We start from the raw sequence: 20,582 nt of genomic DNA, 5'->3' as shown, positions 1-20,582 counted from the left end.
CACCTCATTAACTGTGCTACATTTTTTCAGCTATATATTTCAATCAGGTTCCACTTCACTCCCATGGGAACCTCCGGCTCCTTTATCTATTAATCAAATCCTTATCAAGTAAGTCTAGTTTTTATCTGCATGTTCTGCTGTTTTTGGGAAGCGCAGTGGTTTCTATTATTTTGCATTTATTATTTGCACCAAGTGTTGTGGATTTGAGTTTCTCTCTGCACCTGTTTGAATCACCGTGCAATAATTATAGGGGATAACTCAGGAGACTCTTTGCGTGGAACAAGACAACTACAGGACACAGTTTTATAAGTGGTAAAGTCTATATTATCACACGGTGATTCAAACAGGTGCAGAGAGAAACTCAAGTCCTGACACCCATGATCCTGCATGATCTGTCTCCAATCCTGCCCCATGTCTTTCATTCTGCCCCGTATCTCCAATCATGCCCCGTATCTACATTCTGCCCATGTCTCCAAACCTGCCCCATCTGTCTCCAGTCCTGCCCCCAGTGTGTCCAGCAACTCTGTTGCCAGTGTCCAGCATCTCTGCCCCTAGTGTCCAGCATTTCTGCCCCCAATGTGTCCAGCATCTCTGCCCCCAATATGTCCAGCATCTCTGCCCCCAATGTGTCCAGCATCTCTGCCCCCAATGTCCAGCATCTCTGCCCAATGCGTTTTAAGCTCACACGTTGTCTCCCCAATATACCACAATTTGCAAGGGCATTCCAATAGGTAGATGACATAGTCTGAGTCACATGTGACATAATCCTCAATTGTATATTGTTTATTTGTTACTGGGTGGCTAAACTTAGATCCCTTTATCATATGTTAAGGCATCTTAACACAAGGCATCTATGCGCAGGCGCAATCTCACTGACTCGCACACCAGGAAGTTAATATTCAGACATGCGCAGTAGAGTATAGGGAACGCCGAGACTGGCGTCCATGCAGTCCTCCATGTGGGTCTCGTTCATTTGGTGGGGTAAGCGCTAAAAACCTTAATGATACTGGTAAATATGAACCATTATGGCAATATCTTGTTATATGAGAACGTAATAAGTTGGAAGTAAATCATGGGAGGAGTAATGGAGTCTAAATAGTCCATAAACAGCACTTTAGCACAATGCACTTTGTATATTAAATAAACACTTATGAAATGAATTAACCTCTAATTAACACTGCAAACACTTCTATGGCTATATGGTATGCAAATAATTGTGAATCACATGTATATAAGCATATGAATTGTAACCTCCCACTGCTTGAGAAAGGCTCAGTGTGAGCCGAAACGTCGTATGAAGATGTGGGTCTGAAATAAACGTCACAGCTTTTTTCACCTTTGCAAATATTGGAGTGCTGCCTTCCTTTTTCTAATCTCTATATATATTACATAGATAGAAGAAAAGTCGGCAATTCAGCAGGCACGTACTGTAAAATCACAGCAGGAGCCGACAGCATAGAAGAGATGGATTACATACAGTAAACACACATAGAATAGATATATAGATTTCAGTGACATATACAATTAGTACAGCATGTGTGCAGCTTATTGTATATGTATTTAATTAATAAAAGATAATTTTTCTGAAAAAAATGACGTGGGCTCCCACGTAATTTTCTTAACCAGCAAAGGAATGGCTGGGGGGCAGATGTTTATTGCCTGGGAAGGGGATAATACCTCTGGAGCTTCCCAGGCTATTAATATCAGCTCACAGCTGTATAATTAGCCTTTAATGACTATTAAAATGGGGACACTAAAAAAATGACTTAGGGTCCTCCCATAATTAACCAGCAAAGGCTATGCAGACAGCTGCGGTCTGATATTAATAGCCTAGGAAGGGGCAATTGATATTGCTCCCCCTTGCTAAAAATATCAGCTCTCAGCCGCCCCAGAAAAACCACATCTCTAAGATGCTCCAATTCTGGCCTCACTTTTCCCACTTGTCCTGTAGCGGTGGGAAATAGGGATAGTTGGGGGGGTTGATGTCACTTTTGTATTGTCAGGTGACATTGAGCCCCGAGGTTAGAAAGAAGATATTTAAGTTGGGAATAAAAGAGTAATAAATTACGGATTCTGCCATATTTCTTTCAAACTGGCTCTATCCACTTTCAGAAACAAAGAAAGCTTAACACACAGACACCTCTATAACAAAGATTACGCCCTGTGTTATTGCTTTTGTGAATAATACTTATAAAACTAATACTAAAATACAAAATTATCAAAAGAAATATAGGTTTATTTTATTGTATAAATCAGGGATGGGGATGTAAGGGGGTGAAGAGGAAGATGAGCCCAAAGGAGGTTGCTTTCCCTGCTCCTTACCTGGAACCACTTAGTCAGACAGCTGGGTTGTTGGGGGGAGGACTTTCTGCCCTGGACAGAGGAGGCCATGTGACTGCTGGGGGCGGAGAGGAAGAGAGAGGAGTGTGGTCAGAAAAGAGTGGGAAAGCAGAGTGCGCGGGACAGAGGGGACAGCGCGCGAGAGAGAAAGCAGGCTGCAGCGCCGCGCTCCCCACGAGAGAGTGCTCCCCATGAGGGCACTGAGGCTGAGATACCCACCATAGTGAAGGCTGTATGTGAGGGTGTGGACTCGGAAGCCTCCATAATCAGAGAAGACTTTTCCCCTGACAGTGCAGAGACAGTGAGCCGAGCACGCAGCCCCGGTGACCGCAGTGACAAGCCAAGACCCCTGAGTGTGATAAGTAAACTGCCCAGTGTGTGTGTAGCATAGCTACTGCAGAGAGACTGCCAGCCCAACATACAGAGACTCGTGCAGCAGTGTGACTGTTCTACTTCCTGCTTCCAGTTTCACTCTGAGAAAAAGACTGCAAAGATTTAACCCCAGAGTCTCCAGTTCCCAGGAGACAGAGGAGAGACTTCAGAATCTTCAAGTGCTGCTGGTGACTGTACCCACGTTGGAATAAGGACCCTCCAGTCAGGACCTCGCTGGACTGGTAAGTTACAAGAACACTCGTTAACCATTTCTAATCCGCTTAACTGTTTCATAGCTTCAGTTAGCTTGCTGTGTATTGTTATACTGTTTGCTTTATCTCTACTAACCCCGTTTTCTCCCTGCGAGGAGAATGTTACTCCTGTTAATAAATCCCCCTCAACAGTTGGTCTGTCTGTCCTGTGGTGACATACTCTACCCTGCATCCTATTACAGGGAACCTCAGGCCCCCCGGCCATTTACGTCTCTCGATGACCTTTTATCAGGCCCCCGAGCAGATTCTCAGGGACCGCATTCTTGGGCAGGGAGCTGTATTTTCATTGCAACCAGCTCATTAATTTCTTCTTGCTCTGTTAGCACATACATGCAGTGTTCACTACTGGACACTGAAGGGCACACAATGAAAGATTACATCCTGACACCAGTGCCAGAGTCACGATGTTCTTTGTGGGCAGAGTTTGTACGGCCCCCGAAGGATGGTATAAATATCCAAATGGCCCTTGGCAGAAAAAAGATTCCCCACCCCTGGTCTAAATAATAAAGCACATAAAACCATAGCAGGAGTATATTATAACGATGCATAACTTTGCAAACACTGATCGATAATTATATAAAACAAAGTTTAGTTAAGGTCCTTTAATGTCCATTAACACTTAGTATACTGTTTACATGCTGACCCCGCTTCATATATGCCCTGCATGATCCATAATAGATAATTCAGAGTGAATAGACATCCATTGTTGTCTACAGTGCAAGTCCTGTTTACACAGGATCTGTGCGCGGCCAATAACATTCATCATTTGTGCAGCACAAAAGATCATTTCACCTTAGGAATTAGCATTTTCCTTGTTCATCTAGTGACCGACAGTCTGTTAAAACTTCATGATAATCTTGTAGTGTAAATGGACCTGTACTCTTTATCTTAATCCTTTTAAATGATGTAATATTCTTTGACAAATTAACATGATGGTACATAGTAAGTCATAATAACCTTTGTTACATCTGTAATGCAAATGTGTCATATATGAGAGAAGGGAAATGGGAGTATTGTTACATTATGTGTTCTATTGCACTATATATTGTAGATTATTGCTGTGGCCATGGCACGACTTCGTTCATTGGGGAGAACATCTGCACTTCATTTTTTCCATTCGAAATTGGAATCATTTGTCATTTCTTTGTTTTCTCATGTGTATTGCAGTTCACTAGCAGCCAGTATAAAAGACAGCTCATAGTTATCTTCTGGTGTGTCTGAGTAGTCGCTGCATTCACGTGTTACAACAGTTAGGGAATCTCCTGATGATGGCCATCTTGGCATTGCTTTATTTTAACATGGCTTTTACATACTGTAGTCCACACAGAACACCATGACAAGACTACTGGTTTATAATGAAAGTGGATTGGTTGTGTTAAATCTGAATGAAACCTCTGGCTTGGATCCACGGTTTTCAGAAGGTGTTAGGAGCGTGATAATGCTATATATTTCTTTACTGATGATGGTGACAATTTTTGGTAATATTCTCGTTATGGTAGCTTTCATTGTGGACAAGAGTCTTAGGACTCAAAGTAACTTTTTTCTTCTCAATTTAGCCATTTGTGATTTTTTTATAGGTAAGAATATTCAGTCTTCAATCTTCAATACATATCTATCCAAGGCAATATGAATGAGGCAAAAATTGATCTAGATGTTTTTTCATCTCACTAACATCTCTGCAGTTGAAATATGCATGAGGTTCAGTGTGAAGATGAGCAGCACATTTCTTAATTAGTAGATACGGAAAAGAGAAAATATAACAGTAGTTTGGGAACCTGATATATAGACATTCAAGACTCACAGGATTGTGGTCTTCAATGTGACTACCTATTGGGTTTTTGATCAGAAACCTTTTGAAAAATAGCAGTGTAGAATTTGTATTATACTATAGTTATCAATGCAATGTATATCAATACATGTGTTAAGGAGTAGAATATAAATGCAGTATATAATTTTTTACACCATGTGGATGGCATCACTTACCTAAGGAGAAGATGGCTCCAGGATGCACTACAGGAAGAATTCAAGCTGGTGGAACATTAAGCTCTGCCCGATGTTCTGCTGGGAATCTTATTTCCTGGCATCTAAGTGGATGTTACTTTGACATGTACCTCCTACTTGAACTTGAACCTCCTACAGATCAAGCATTTTTATACATCATTATAGCAATGAGATGTTAACTAGGTCTCCAATTTCCAGATCTCAATAAAATTGAGCATCTGTCCAGTTCATGAAGGTCATTTTATAGGATGTAAATTTGTTTACATTTCATCTGTAATTTTTTTTCTAAATTATTTTTCTTTCACTTCCTACAAACAAAGGAGAAGGTCCCACAGATAATATTTTGTGAGTTAACCTTCAAAGACCAGAATCCAGCCTTTTTTCAAATGAGAAGTCTGCTTACAGAAACATGTAAAAGTAGGGATGTGTATGAGCCACAGGAAAGAATTTGAAAATAATTATTAATAATTAATTGAATTGACAACCATTGATGTCAATTGTTCCTTTATTTTTTCTTATTTAATTCTACAATATATTGCATATGTGTAAAATTATACATTTCTATAATTGCCTACTCCATGTTTTATGTTTTGCTCTAGGTGCATTTAACGCCCCTTTGTATGTGCTGTATTTACTTACTGGGAAATGGATGCTTGGAAAAGATATCTGCAAGCTGTGGTTAATTACAGATTATTCAATGAGCACTGCCTCAGCATTTAATATTGTTCTAATCAGCTACGATAGATTCCTTTGTGTAACAAAAGCCGTAAGTTATTCATCACTAATTATGTTTAATATTTTAAAGAGAACCTATCAGTCAGTAGGTTTTACTTTCACAAACCATACACATCTGTGCCAAGTCACTGTAGTCCAGAATCAATGTATACCTTTTGTTTTTGTAATCCTTTTTTGTATTACAATGTAATACTCTGTCCAGTTATTGTAGTTATATCTCTCCTACCTTTTTTCAATTTTCCTCTCCTGTCGCTAATAGGTCATATTTTTTCAATGATCTATCTCCCCTGCCGGATATCTCATGCAGGCACCGTCACTCCCTGTACCAGTTGTCTACTCAGAGAAGGTGGAGCATGCACACATTCATAGTCCTGATCCTGTGTCATCAGGATTTTACTGCACATGCTCCGCCGCCAGGAGTGACGGCTCCTGAACAAAATTTCCAGCGGGGATGCAAGTAACTCAGATATAAGAGTAACCTGTCAATCAAGAAGCAAAATTGGGAAGAAGATGGAGAGCTTTATGTGCAAAGCCAAACTACCCATAAACACCCATCCACCGTGCAATTGTAGGTTTTTTGCATAACAATTGGGAAGAAAACTTTGAAAAGCAAAGAAGGATCACAAAACATGAAGGTATTGATTCCTGATTACAATGACCTAATATAGATTGCTTGGTTTGTGGTAATAAAACTGTTGTTCCCTTTAATGCACACATGAACAAGTTGGAGTAATAGGAGAATGTCATTATGCTTCATCAGAAACTCATATGTCATCTTCATCAGTTTTTTTAGCCCCTTTCCTTTGCAGACAGTTTATATTATTACGTTTGCGTTTTCCCCTCCCCTTCTTCCAAGAGCCATAACTTTTCTTAATTTCTGTCAAAATAGCCATATGACCTGGGATTGTTATTTGCAGAACGAGTTGTACTTTTGAATGACATGATTTATTTTACCATACAATGTATTGAAAAACGGGGAAAAAAGGTATAAGATTGAGACCCTTAATTTTTTTAATTTTTCTTTCAATGGAGCTATTTGAGGTCTTGTTTTTTCACCCTAAACTGATGGTTTCATTGATACTAGTTTGGGGTACAAAAGATGTATTGTTAATTTTTTATTGCATTTTTTCCGAGGTGGTTGTGACGACAATTCAGGTGTTTTATTCTCTCTTACAGTGATTACCATATTTGTTAATTAATTTTATATTATGATAGACTGTACTTTAATGAATACATTACTTTTTACTTACATTTGATAGTTCCCTTATAGGACTTAAACCTGTGATCGTTTGATTGCTTATACTATATACTGCAGTATCATAGTATTGCAGTAAATAGTGTAAATCGTGATCTCCTCAAGTACCAAGATGGCTATGATGCCATGTTAACCCACATGTACCCCATGATCATGATGTGGAGCCTGATCACAGCTGTTGCGTATGTGCAGAGGCAACTGTGACACCCCAGGAGTCCGTCTGTCACAGTGGTATTGCCTTCCTCACGGGGATGGTGATGCCATGTCTGGAGACGAGAAGAATCCCCTTAGCAGGTAACACTTACATGCAACATGTTTCTGACTCCAGGCCAAAAGGGGGAGCTCTAGACCCGGTTTCAGGGTAGCTTCCCTAGATATTCTGGCTGGAGGAGGAGTTAGGGTAGTCTGTGAGGAGAGCTGGAGCTGAGCAGACGTACGCTCTGCAGCTCCTGACAGGAGCAGATTGTAGGAGACAGTGAGGGGAGAAGGAGCATGAGTGGAGAGAGGAACTGGAGTGGAGCTGCGAGTGGGCTCCCTCCAGGATCAGCGCAAGAAACCAGAGGCCGGAATTCCAAGGTTGTGGGGCTCACTATATGCCCCACAGCAGAAACCGGTGGGCAGGAGATTCCAAGTCTCCTGGCCACCATTACAACCGAAGGCACAGCAGCAGATAGAGCCCGGAGTCACCATGAGAAGGGACACCTGTAAAAAGGCTCAAGTTGCCTGCCATGCAGGTAGTGTCCAACTAAAAGGACAGAGAGAGAGAGGACCTTGTGCAGAGCCTCAGGCAGCAAGGGACAGCATATACTGCGCAGTAAGGAAGGCCCAACCCCACCTGGCTAGGGGGATTCCGAATCGCTTCCAGGCTGCCCAGACCCCACCATCACCCATGATCTGTACCCTGGACTGTGGCTGCATAACACCAGCAAAAGGTAAAGAGACTGCAACCTTGTGTCCTCAAATTCCTTTTCTGCACTTCACCATCCTTACCAACCACACCGGGAGCACTGGTGACTAAGCTTTACATGTGGGGAGTCATACCATCTAAGCTGCAATACCATCATCCCCAGTGGACCCCTTGGCCGAGTACCATAGGTGGCATCAAGATCATTACATTAGACTTTATTCCCTTTGCCATTAACTCCCTTTAACTGGACGCCCTGGGCCACAGACCGGGTCACTGCCACCGTGACCATGCCTTTAAAACTGAACCGGCCTGGAACCGAGTATCACACGGTCCTAGCGGGTGCTCCACAACCACTTCATTTTGGTGTCGCTGTCATAGATTGACAGACGCATTTAATTGGTTAACAGCAGCAATTAAAGCTCACCTCCGGCTGCTGCTGTTAGACATTAGCTACTGCAGCACACTCAGTGATCTAATATTTCCTGCTTTCTGCAGCTCATTGCTCTTCTTGTTTTTTAGTCTGCTAAGTTCTTGTACCCATACAAAAAGTAAAACAGCACAAGAAGGGAGCACAAATGGAGCCCAAATTTTCATTCTATGGACTTTGCTTTATTTAACTAAATAACTCTGTCCAGGGCACCCTATGAATCCTGTTTGATATGAATGCTCTGCAAAACATATTGTAAGCGGGCTCTACCTGTAATTAAAGTGTGGGGGATTTATTACAGAGACCAGTCTATTGTACTGAAGCAGTGTCTACATAAGGCCAGAGTTGCTGCTGCTGCCGGAAGCTCCTGGCGGCAATAGAGGACTCCAGGCTGGTACAATGAGGTGTTCAGTGGTGAGGGAGCTCCGCTGACATTTTGTGCAAGCCCGAAGTCCCGCACTTTCTATACTCTTCTATGCAGTGGACTCCTGGAAATTGGCCGCTGGAGGTGGCATATGCCCAAATTGAGATCTTAGCACCGATATCTCATCTCCTAGGATCTAGACTCCTGAGATCTCAATTGTGTATGCGCAACCTCCTGCGGCCATTTTCCCAGAGTCCATCGCATTAGAAAGTATGGAAGGTGCAGGGCTCCAGACTTTCATAAAATGTCAGCGGAGCCCCCACATCACTGAACACCTTATCGTACTGGCCTGGGGCGCACAGCCATAGCCCAACTCCTGCCACTGCTGAACACCCCGTCCTACCACCCTGGAGCCCACTGCATCTCCTGCTTTTGTCAGCAGCAACCCTAACACCTAGAACCCTGTTCCACCACCCCTGCCCCCCAGGTAAGCTACGCAAAAGCAGATTATAACACACACCATTTTATAAAAAAAAAATGTTTCCTATTTTCCTCCCCAAAACTTGGGATGCATCTTAAAAACCGATGCGTCTTATAATCTGCAAAATACAGTAAATAACTCATAAACTCATTAGGTGAATAGAAGTAAAATCCATAAGAGAGTGAAAATAACATTTGCATGAAAATCATCATTATAAATCCTGACCAGCCTTCACCATGCCCAAAAGATTGCTGTGTGACCTCCAACTCACTCACTAACGCACGTTTTGTAAATGCATCCTATGGAAAACTGTATTGTCTAGGTGTAGACCTGTCTATTATACATCTACCATTCTTTTCTTATTACATAAATCACCAAAATTAGATTTACCGGCTAAATACTGATTCTCTGTCTGATGCTAAATGTCATATTTGTGACCCTTAAGCAGAAAGTGTCTGTGCTTTTTGTATTTGGCAGCTGCTATATCGTTCTGTTCAGAAAAGACACGGTCAGACAGCTCTGAAGATGGCTTCCATCTGGGTAGTGTCTTTCCTACTATACGGTCCAGCCATCCTATTTTGGGAAGCAATTTTTGGTAAAAAAGAGATGGCTGAGAGTGAATGTACACCTGCCTTTAGTGACACCTGGTCTTTCTTCTTGGGCACATCAATATTTGATTTTATTCTTCCATTAATAAGTATTTCACATTTTAATCTAAGCATCTACTGGAGCATCACTAAACGTAGTAAGAAAAAAAGGCAACAGTCTGCTCCTCCATCATCTGCTCTCAGAGAAAATCATGGTAAACCTCCATACATTATAGCCACAACTCTAGTGCTGTCTACAGATCGCATGAAGATTTCTGTTCCACTAAGAAAGAAAGTGAAGAAATCTCTCAGCCAATGTTTCCAAACAAAAGACACTTTACAAATGGACAATGTATCCAATACTTATAACATACACGTCCTTCAGCTATCCAGGGACAAGAAGGTGGCCAAATCTCTCACAATTCTTGTTTGCATCTTTGCTATGTGCTGGGCCCCTATCACTTTTCTTATCAGTGTAAGAACTGCCTGCCGGGGATACTGCATACCTTCTTATTGGTACGATATCACAGTCTGGATATTATACACAAATTCAGCTATCAACCCTATATTGTATCCATTGTGTCACAAGCGCTTCAGAAAAGCATTCTCCATCATTTTCCGTCTGAAAAAACAAAACAGTTAATATTTTGGGGTTAGAATGTAAAAAATAAAGGGATGAAGAAATTGCTTTTATATTTAAAAAAAAATATTTAGAATTGAGAGTCCTCAGTGGTTGATACCTTTTAATGGCTAACTGAAAAGATGGCAACAAATTGCAAGCTTTCGAGACTACTCAGGTCTCTTCATCAGGCACAGACTAAAGCAAATTCTGAAGAATCACATATTTATACACAACACAGCACAGAACTGTCATTATGGGAGAGTGATAAGTGATAAACAGTTGTGTCCACAAATATTGGAAAGTTCCTAGATTAGGAGTGAATGTTTTGTTGTCCTCTGATTGGGGTCTGGTTCTGTTATGATGACCCCACATGGTCTGAGGGGCAAATTCCTTAATTGATGTAAAAAGACATAAATCCATGCGACACATTCATTCCTGCACTAAGTGTGTCAAAGGTCGTCATAAGTTTATACTCCCAGATTCTCCTGTCTCTCTGAGATTTGAAGCTACCTTTCAATACAAGTAATTTCAGGTCCATGGTGCTATAATCAGGCATTCAAAAATGTTTGGCCACAGGTAGATCCATTCTTTTTTCTTTTATTGTATGGCGATGAGAATTTATCCTTGTTCTCAGTTTTTGCCCTGTCTCTCCCACATACAGACCCCCAGTTGGACATTTCGTACAAATAATTAAGTACACCACATTAGATGTGATGCAGCTGAAAGTACCGGGTATCTTGTAGTCCTGATGTGAATTGGGGATCTTTATCTTGTCCGTGGTCATTATAAATAGACAGGTTTTACATTTTTTCTCGTTGAAAGGAAAGGTACCTGCAGCTGTTGGAGAGGACAGGGAGCTTCTGACAATGATGCTTCTTAGATTTGGGGGTTGCCTAAAACACAGTAGTGGGGGGTCTGGAAAAATGGATTGTAAACGGGTATCTTTTGTAGTAAAGGTTGTATTTCCGTGCAGCTCCCGTTAGCACCTCCTGATTTGGATTGTAGGTAACTACTAGAGGTACCCGGTTATTTTCTTCTTTAACTTTGTAGTGTGGCAGGGGATTCCTTGATATTCTGGTGGCTCTTATAATCTGGTTTTCAATTGTTCTTGGATGGTAGTCCTGATTCAAAAAGGTCTTTCTGAGGTGACCAAGATGTTCATCCCTGTCCATTGGGTTGGAACATATACGATTGTATCTAATGGCTTGGCTGTAGACAATAGAGTTTTTTATGTGTTTTGGATGGAAACTGTCCCATTTAAGGTATGTTGGACGGTCGATTGCCTTCTGATACAGGGATGTCTCTATTTTATTGTTCTGCAGCTTAATGATGGTGTCCAAAAAGTTAATTTCAGTGCAGGAGTAGTTGAGTGTCAAGTTGATGGTGCGATGAAATTGATTAAACTGTTCATGGAACGTCTTTAGCTGCGGCTTAGATGATTAAAATGTCTTCAATGTAGTGGTAGTAGGCCAGAGGCCTGATGGGACATGAGGACAAAAAGTCGCTTTCAAGCTTGGCCATGAAAAGATTTGCATACTGTGGGGCCATTTTATGTTTAGATTTTTCCTCAGCTTGCAGCACAAAAAAATATATTTAACCAAATTAAATACAAAAAATTGCTAAATAAAATTGCATGTATTTCAATCTTTATTCATTAGGATAATTTTAAAGGAACCTTTAATTAGATTTAGGCTATGCGCACACATTGCGTATTTGCTTGCAGACATTTCTGCAAGGTTTTTGCATCTCTTGGCAGAAAATAACGCAGCTGAAAATAAGCGCGTTTTTATGCATTTTTTCATGCATTTTTCATGCGTTTTTTCATGCATTTTTGTAAATTCATAGAGCTAAATAAAAGATATATTATTAAAAAAGAAAAAAAAATGTGATGTAATTTCCTTGTTCAACCTCTTCAGCCAGATACCCTCATTAATATTAAAGACACACACACAGTCACCAGCCTGTGTAGGAGCATTAACATAACTAACCTACATATGCTGTAACAAAACAGCAACTGTCAGAAATCTGTGTGAAATGCATTATCTGTTTATTTAAAAAAAAAAAAGGAAAAAAAATATTGCGTGGGCTCCAGCATAATTTTTATAACCAGCAGAGGGAAAGCTGATGGCTGAGGGCTGATGTTAATATTCTGGGAAGGAGCCAATAGCCATAAAGGTTCCCAGGCTATTAACATCAGCTCACAGCTGTTTGCTTAGCCTTTACTGGCTAGTTTACAGGGGAACCCCAGATAAAATTGACATGGTTTTTTTTTTACAGAAATCTGGTGTGGCCATGGGTGCCAAATTCTGACCTTCTTTGGCTAACCTTGTAATGGCATTTTGGGAATATGAATTTATATTTTCTGTATCCAATCCGTTTCTTTCCTGTTTAGTATGGTATGGCAGATACATCGATGATTTGCTCATAATTTGGGGGACCGATGTATCTGCCATACCAGAATTTATGAATTATTTCAACTCTAATCAGTACAATATTCGTTTTACTTATAGACAGGACTCTGGTCACATTCAATTTTTGGATTTAAATTTAAGTGGTACAGCAGATCGATTAATTTCAACCAGTACATATCACAAATCATTAAGTGGCAACACTATTTTACATGCCAGCAGTGGCCATCCTAGACACACTATTCGGTCAGTTCCTGTGGGTGAATATGTTAGAGTAAAACGTAACTGTAGTAATAATCTCGATCTAGACAGAGAAATTGATTTGATATCCGGTAAATTAAAGCGCCGTAATTATCCAGATTGGACTTTAAAAAGAGCAAGTAAAATTTTAAGTCATAAAAATCGTGAGGACCTTATTGCACGCAAAACAGAAATGGTATCTTCCAATTTGGAAAACAACATTGGCAACAAACCCTATGTATGCTTTCAGTTCAGTCCACAGTTTTATCAAATCAAGGGAATTGTTAATAAATTTCTTCCGGTTTTATATGAAGATGAGAATCTGGCCAAAATTTTGAAATCTGGTATCAATGTAGTAGCCAGAAAAGCCCTATCCATAGGTAACAAAATTTCGCCCAGTATGTTTTGTGCAGATAGACATAGAAATAAGACGTGGTTGGATTGCAACGGTTTTTTTTAAATGCGGTTCGAAAAACTGCAAAACTTGCACACATGCACTTATTACTAAAGTGTTTTATAACTATAACAACTCAGAAAGTTTCAACATCAAACAATATATTAATTGTAATACTAATTTTGTTGTTTATAAAATTAATTGCACTGCATGCCATTTATCCTATGTCGGGTGTACATCGTGCAAACTGAAGGTTCTCATTAGCGAACACCTATATGACATAGGATACATTGGGGACTCAACTCGCACTGTTTCTGCAGCCTCTAAGCATTTCATTATGAAACATGCTCGCAGCACAAAGTTTTTTCAAGTACACGGTATAGAATGTGTGAATAGACTCTTACGTGGTGGGGATGCCAGACGGTTTCTTCTCATACGTGAAACCTTTTGGATCTATTATCTTAACACTCGATTTCCAACAGGTCTCAACAAACGTAATGAATTGATGTATCACTATTGATGTCATATGCACCTGTCTAGCATGCTTTTTATTCTAATATATTTGTTGTTTTTTATTGTCTTTTCTCCTGTTTTTCATGTGGAGGTCTGTAGTCTTGTATATTTGAAAATAATTGTTTTTTTTTTCTTGCTATTATGCCATTTACTAAGATTCTTTTACATCTGAAGGACCTTTGGTTAATCATGTGACTATCTAATTGTTTCTCATTGGTCTGTGTGATCTATATATTATGCATTGAACTATTTGTATATAACTTTGATACAGATCTTTAGTGATCGAAACGCGTCGCTCTTGTCCCGCTGTGCTTCTGGAGAGCACATTTCCACTGCTTTTAAATTGGCAAAATAAAGTTTCAAGCCTGAATTTTACAGATATGGAGCTGGAACAAGTTATTTTTTTTTCCTTTCACATGTGAACACTGGCCCGCTTCTCCCTGCTCCAATTGACTGACAGTTCTTTCCCTGTACATAGAGAAAGACAAACCAGGCTGCTATTGCAGTCAGTTCCTTGGTCCAAATCTCGGGCTGTATGAATCTAATTATTATTATTATTTATTTTTAGAGCATCGTTAATTTCATGTTAAAAGGGGTTTACGTCCCACTTTCTTTTCTTACCACTAACGTTTAGACACGTAATTAGCTTTTCTGTATTATTATTGGATGATAATTGTACTGGGACATGATCTACGTTTTTGTTTTAGAATGAAAAGATCTTGTTGGTCTCACGTGACCAATAAATGTTTGTTTATATTTTCAAAAACTTAATAAAAACTCATTAGACACAAAAAGGGGTTACATACAAAATACAAATATAAATTACAATAAACAAACTAACAGTGACAGACTGGTACAGAAGGGAGAAGTCCCTATCCAAGCGGGTTTACATTTAAACACCGAAAAATGGAGTTCCATATACAGGAGAATACATTTTAAAAATTGTACATTTTATTATAAATATTTGCAACATTACATCACAAAAATAACGGAAAATAGAACAGAGGAAAAAACCCTAGTTTAGAAATGGTAAATCCCCGGCAAAACAGGTCAGTTTATGTAAACCAAGTCATAACAATGATAGATCAAAGAATTGGATGCCCGTAAATTAGTACAAACCCCACTGGATGTCACAGTGATCATCATCCATATGGGGGAAAAGAATAATAATAGCGATACACCTAGTGATCAAGTATCTTACCCATGGTGAGTGGAGTCAGATGCCGGGGTGCCAAATCAACCCCCCTTACAGTATACAGGATAATAGGGAAGGAGACAATAGGTTCGGGGGTTGCAGCAGGTCAGGTGGTGGTGAAGTGACAGCTGGGTTTTTACTGGCTGTAAGATTTCTTGAAGGGATAGGTTTTAAAGTTCTGTTTGAAAGTTCCAAATGTGATGGATAATTGAATGTGTTGGGGCACAGAATTCCAGAGGAAGGGGGATACGTGGGAGAAGTTTTGGAGAGGAACATATGAGTGTGGAGGGAAAAGGGCGGTCTTGGGTGAAAGGTGTCACGACTTTGTTGTCGGGTGACCAAGCATCAAGGGCTCCTTTCCCTGTCCCTAATGCTCCCCAGGTTACTTCTGAAGGTGAAGATGCCGGGGACACGTACCTCGCCTTAGCTCCTGAATCCGCCCTCCATCTGTACCCTTCCCCCACTCAGGGAAGAGGGGAGTAGTAGTATACCGTAATGCACCAACCAGACTAACAAGGTAATACAAACAGTGGTAACGGAAAATGCCAAACATACAAATATACTCACACATATAACAGAAGAATGCACAGGGGATTGGAGGATGGTGTAAAACTAAAGTAGGAGAAGAAAGGGAATTATCACACTCACAAAACCAAATCCACCAACCGACTTCTCCAATAACCACCACCTATCCTCCTAGCCATGCAGCATAATCTAGCTCTGACGAGGTGTTATTCACGACCCAGATTATATAGGGGATTGGAGTGGCTAACAGTGCACAGCTGAGAGCCATAGCTCCAAGAGCTTTCAACAGAGCAGATTAACCCCTGCACTGCAAAAAGAAATGTACCAAACTGTAAAGCGCTGCGGAATATGTTAGTGTTATATAAAAATAAAGATTATTATGTACTGTCAGGGTTTGAACATAGCAGCTCCTGTGCACGAGACGGCAGCTCTTCCTTCTGAGCTATTCAGCTCGCTAGACAGTTCCATGCTGCTGACCCACCCTGAGTTTCTGATAGGCTCATCCTGATTGCACACCCTATTTTTCCCTGGCCTTGCTCTCATTTCCTTGCATGATTATTGAGCTAGTCAAGCTCCCTTCCACCTGCTTTTCCCTCAAACGAAACTGCTGCTCCTGGTAAATGACCTCTGGCTTCCTTGACTACGATTCCTGCTATTCCCTCAAATGACACTGCTGCTCATCGTAGATGTCCTCTGGCTTCCTTGACGATTCCTGTTTATTCCTTCAAACTGCATTGCTGTTCCTGTGTACCGACTCCTTGGCTATACCAGACTTCGCTAGCTGCCGGTGCTGCCCCTAGTGGTTGCAATATCACTATTCCAACCAGCTGAGTCCGTAACATGTACACCATTTAATAAGAAGGTGAAGTGCTTCTGTTCAGCGCAGGAGTAGCAGAAACAAACAACAAAAGGCCAGTACGTGTAGGAAGATATCGAAAGATTAGTTTGTAGATATATGGAGTAGACAGATTATGGATGTCCTTGTAGGTCAGCAGTTTGAACTGGATTTGTTGGGGAATTGTAAAAGTTGCAAAACATAAAAAAACAAACAAAATCAACAGAATAAAGTTGAAGGTTTATTTGTTTTAATAAGGTGACGCATATAAAAATTCAACAGGTAAAACAATACTGGAATTTATGTTTTTTTCCAAGATGAATTAATAAAAGATACATTTTAAAAAAGTTATATGCACCTCCAAAAAATGACTATGACAATTGAAACTCATTCCATAAAAAAAACTTCATATACCTTATGTTGATAGAAAATTAAAAAAAATAAAAAGTGAGGTCTTTGGAATGCGTTTATGGAAAACAAAAACATATTGAAGGCAAAAATAGTCAGCACTTTTAAAGGGGTTGTCTATTCTTCTGTCAAAAGTCTGCAATCCTTCTAGCGGTGCATACGCTGTCAGGGATTCTCTCAATACAAGTGAAGTGAGAGTAGCTGAGCAGGTCTAGCTGGCATGTGACCAATTGTATGCAAATCGTATACTTGTGGTCATGTGACCGCGCTCTCATAGACAATACCAGTGAATTATGACACTATATGCACCACATGCTGTCAGGATCAGAAGTTTGCAGACATCAAGCGACTAAAACATTCAACACCCTGTAAAAAATATTTTCTGTGGTTTTTTTTGGTTTGCTTCATGTGTTTTTTTATTTTAATTTTTTAAATCTTTCTTTTAGGAGAACTGAAAGAGAGCATTGCACACTGTCACAAATCGACCGTCTGCAGTCACAAAGAGTGATTATAGGTTTTTTAACCCCTTTACCCCCAAGGGTGGTTTGCACGTTAATGACCGGGCCAATTTTTACAATTCTGACCACTGTCCATTTATGAGGTTATAACTCTTCAACGCTTTAACGGATCTTGGCAATTCTGACATTGTTTTCTCGTGACATATTGTACTTCATGATAGTGGTAAAATTTCTTCGATATAACTTGCATTTATTTGTGAAAAAAACGGAAATTTGGGGAAAATTTTGAAAATTTCACAATTTTCCAAATTTGAATTTTTATGCCCTTAAATCACAGAGAAATGTCACACAAAATACTTAATAGGTAACATTTCCCACATGTCTACTTTACATCAGCACAATTTAGGAACCAAAATTTTTTTTTGTTAGGGAGTTATAAGGGTTAACAGTTGACCAGCAATTTCTCATTTTTACAACACCATTTTGTTTAGGGACCACATCTCATTTGAAGTCATTTTGAGGGGTCTATATAATAGAAAATACCCAAGTTTGACACCATTCTAAAAACTGCATCCCTCAAGGTGCTCAAAACCACAATCAAGAAATTTATTAACCCTTCAGGTGTTTCACAGGAATTTTTGGAATGTTTAAATAAAAATTAACATTTAAATTTTTTTTACACAAAATTTATTTCAGCTCCAATTTGTTTTATTTTACCAAGGGTAACAGGAGAAAATGGACCCCAAAAGTTGTTGTACAATTTGTGCTGAGTACGCTGATACCCCATATGTGGGGGTAAACCACTGTTTGGGCGCACCGCAGAGCTCGGAAGGGAAGGAGTGCCATTTGACTTTTCAATGCAAAATTGACTGGAATTGAGATGGAACGCCATGTTGCGTTTGGAGAGACCCTGATGTGCCTAAACATTGAAACCCCCCACAAGTGACACCATTTTGGAAAGTAGACCCCTTAAGGAACTTATCTAGATGTGAGGTGAGCACTTTGACCCAACAAGTGCTTCACAGAAGTTTATAATGCAGAGCCGTAAAAATAAAAAATAATATTTTTTCACAAAAATTATCTTTTCGCCCCCAATTTTTTATTTTCCCAAGGGTAAGAGAAGAAATTAGACTACAAAAGTTGTTGTGCAATTTGTCCTGAGTGCGCCGATACCCCATATGTGGGGGTAAACGACTGTTTGGACGCATGGCAGAGCTTGGAAGGGAAGGAGCGCCATTTAACTTTTCAATGCAAAATTGACTGGAATTAAGATGGGACGCCATGTCGCGTTTGGAGAGCCCCTGATGTGCCTAAACATTAAACACCCCCACAAGTGACACCATTTTGGAAAGTAGACCCCCTAAGGAACTTATCTTGATGTGTTTTGAGAGCTTTGATCCCCCAAGTGTTTCACTACAGTTTATAACGCAGAGCCGTGAAAATAAAAATTCTTTTTTTTTTCACAAAAATGATATTTTAGCCCCCAGTTTTGTATTTTCACAAGGGTAACAGGATAAATTGGACCCCAAAAGTTGTTGACCAATTTGTCCTGAGTACGCTGATACCCCATACGTGGGGGGAACCACTGTTTGGGCGCATGGCAGAGCTCGGGAGGGAAGGAGCGCTATTTGGAATGCAGACTTAGATGGATTGGTTTGCAGGCGTCACGTTGCATTTGCAGAGCCCCCAATGTACCCAAACAGTAGAAACCCCCCACAAGTGATCCCATATTGGAAACTAGACCTCCCAAGGAACTTATCTAGATGTTTTGTGAGAACTTTGAACCCCCAAAGTGTTTCACTACAGTTTATAACGCAGAGTTGTTGTCCAATTTGTCCTGAGTATGCTGATACCCAATATGTGGGGGGAACCACTGTTTGGGCGCATGGCAGAGCTCGGAAGGGAAGGAGCGCCATTTGGAATTACAACGCAGAGCCGTGAAAATAAAAAATATTTTTTTTTCCCACAAAAATGATTTTTAGCCCACCAAATTTATATTTTCCCAAGGGTAACAAGAGAACTTGGACCCCAAAAGTTGTTGTCCAATTTGTCCCAAGTACGTTGATGCCCCATATGTTGGTGTAAACCCCTGTTTGGGTGCTCGGGAAAGCTCGGAAGGGAAGGAGCACTGTTTTACTTTTTCAATGCAGAATTGGCTGGAATTGAGATCGGACGCCATGTCGCATTTGGAGAGCCCCTGATGTGCCTAAACAGTGGAAACTCCCCAATTCTAACTGAAACCCTAATCCAAACACACCCCTAACCCTAATCCCAACGGTAACCCTAACCACACCCCTAACCCTGACACACCCCTAACTCTAATCCCAACCCTAATCCCAACCGTAAATGTAATCCAAACCCTAACCCTAACTTTAGCCCCAACCCCAACCCTAACTTTAGCCCCAACCCTAACCCTAACTTTAGCTCCAACCCTAGCCCTAACCCTAGCCCTAACCCTAGCCCTAACCCTAGCCCTAACCCTAACCCTAATCCTAACCCTAATGGGAAAATGGAAATAAATACATTTTTTTAATTTTATTATTTTTCCCTAACTAAGGGGGTGATGAAGGGGGGTTTGATTTACTTTTATAGCATTTTTTATAGCGGATTTTTATGATTGGCAGCCGTCACACATTAAAAGACCCTTTTTATAGCAAAAAAGTTTTTGCGTCTCCACATTTTGAGACCTATAATTTTTCCATATTTTGGTCCACAGAGTCATGATAGGTCTTGTTTTTTGCGGGACGAGTTTACGTTTTTATTGGTAACATTTTCGGACACGTGACAGTTTTTCATCGCTTTTTATTCCGATTTTTGTGAGGCAGAATGAAAAAAAAACAGCTAGTCATGAATTTCTTTTGGGGGAGGCGTTTATACCATTCCACGTTTGGTAAAATTGATAAAGCAGTTTTATTCTTCGGGTCAGTACGATTACAGCGATACCTCATTTATATCATTTTTTATGTTTTGGCGCTTTTATACGATAAAAACTATTTTATAGAATAAATAATTATTTTGGCATCGCTTTATTTTGAGGACTATAACTTTTTTATTTTTTCTTTGATGATGCTGTATGGCGGCTCGTTTTTTGCGGGACAAGATGACGTTTTCAGCGGTACCATGGTTATTTATATCCGTCTTTTTGATCGCGTGTTATTCCACTTTTTGTTCGGCAGTAAGATAATAAAGCGTTGTTTTTTGCCTTTTTTTTTTTTCCTACAGTGTTCACTGAAGGGGTTAACT

The 20,582-nt window shown here is 40.2% G+C and overlaps 1 protein-coding gene across 1 annotated transcript; it reads left to right on the top strand.

Annotated features, from left to right (window-relative positions):
* Positions 1-4,317: 4,317 nt before the first annotated feature.
* Positions 4,318-10,384, top strand: LOC143783296 (histamine H3 receptor-like). The gene is made up of 3 exons (XM_077271702.1): positions 4,318-4,561; positions 5,585-5,751; positions 9,632-10,384. Exons 1-3 carry the CDS (start codon positions 4,318-4,320, stop codon positions 10,382-10,384), a joined length of 1,164 nt encoding a protein of 387 aa, XP_077127817.1.
* Positions 10,385-20,582: the final 10,198 nt, after the last annotated feature.

This window comes from Ranitomeya variabilis, chromosome 6 (assembly GCF_051348905.1).
Source record: "Ranitomeya variabilis isolate aRanVar5 chromosome 6, aRanVar5.hap1, whole genome shotgun sequence".
Classification (NCBI taxonomy): domain Eukaryota; kingdom Metazoa; phylum Chordata; class Amphibia; order Anura; family Dendrobatidae; genus Ranitomeya; species Ranitomeya variabilis.
This window is presented reverse-complemented; position numbering and strand designations above follow the sequence as displayed.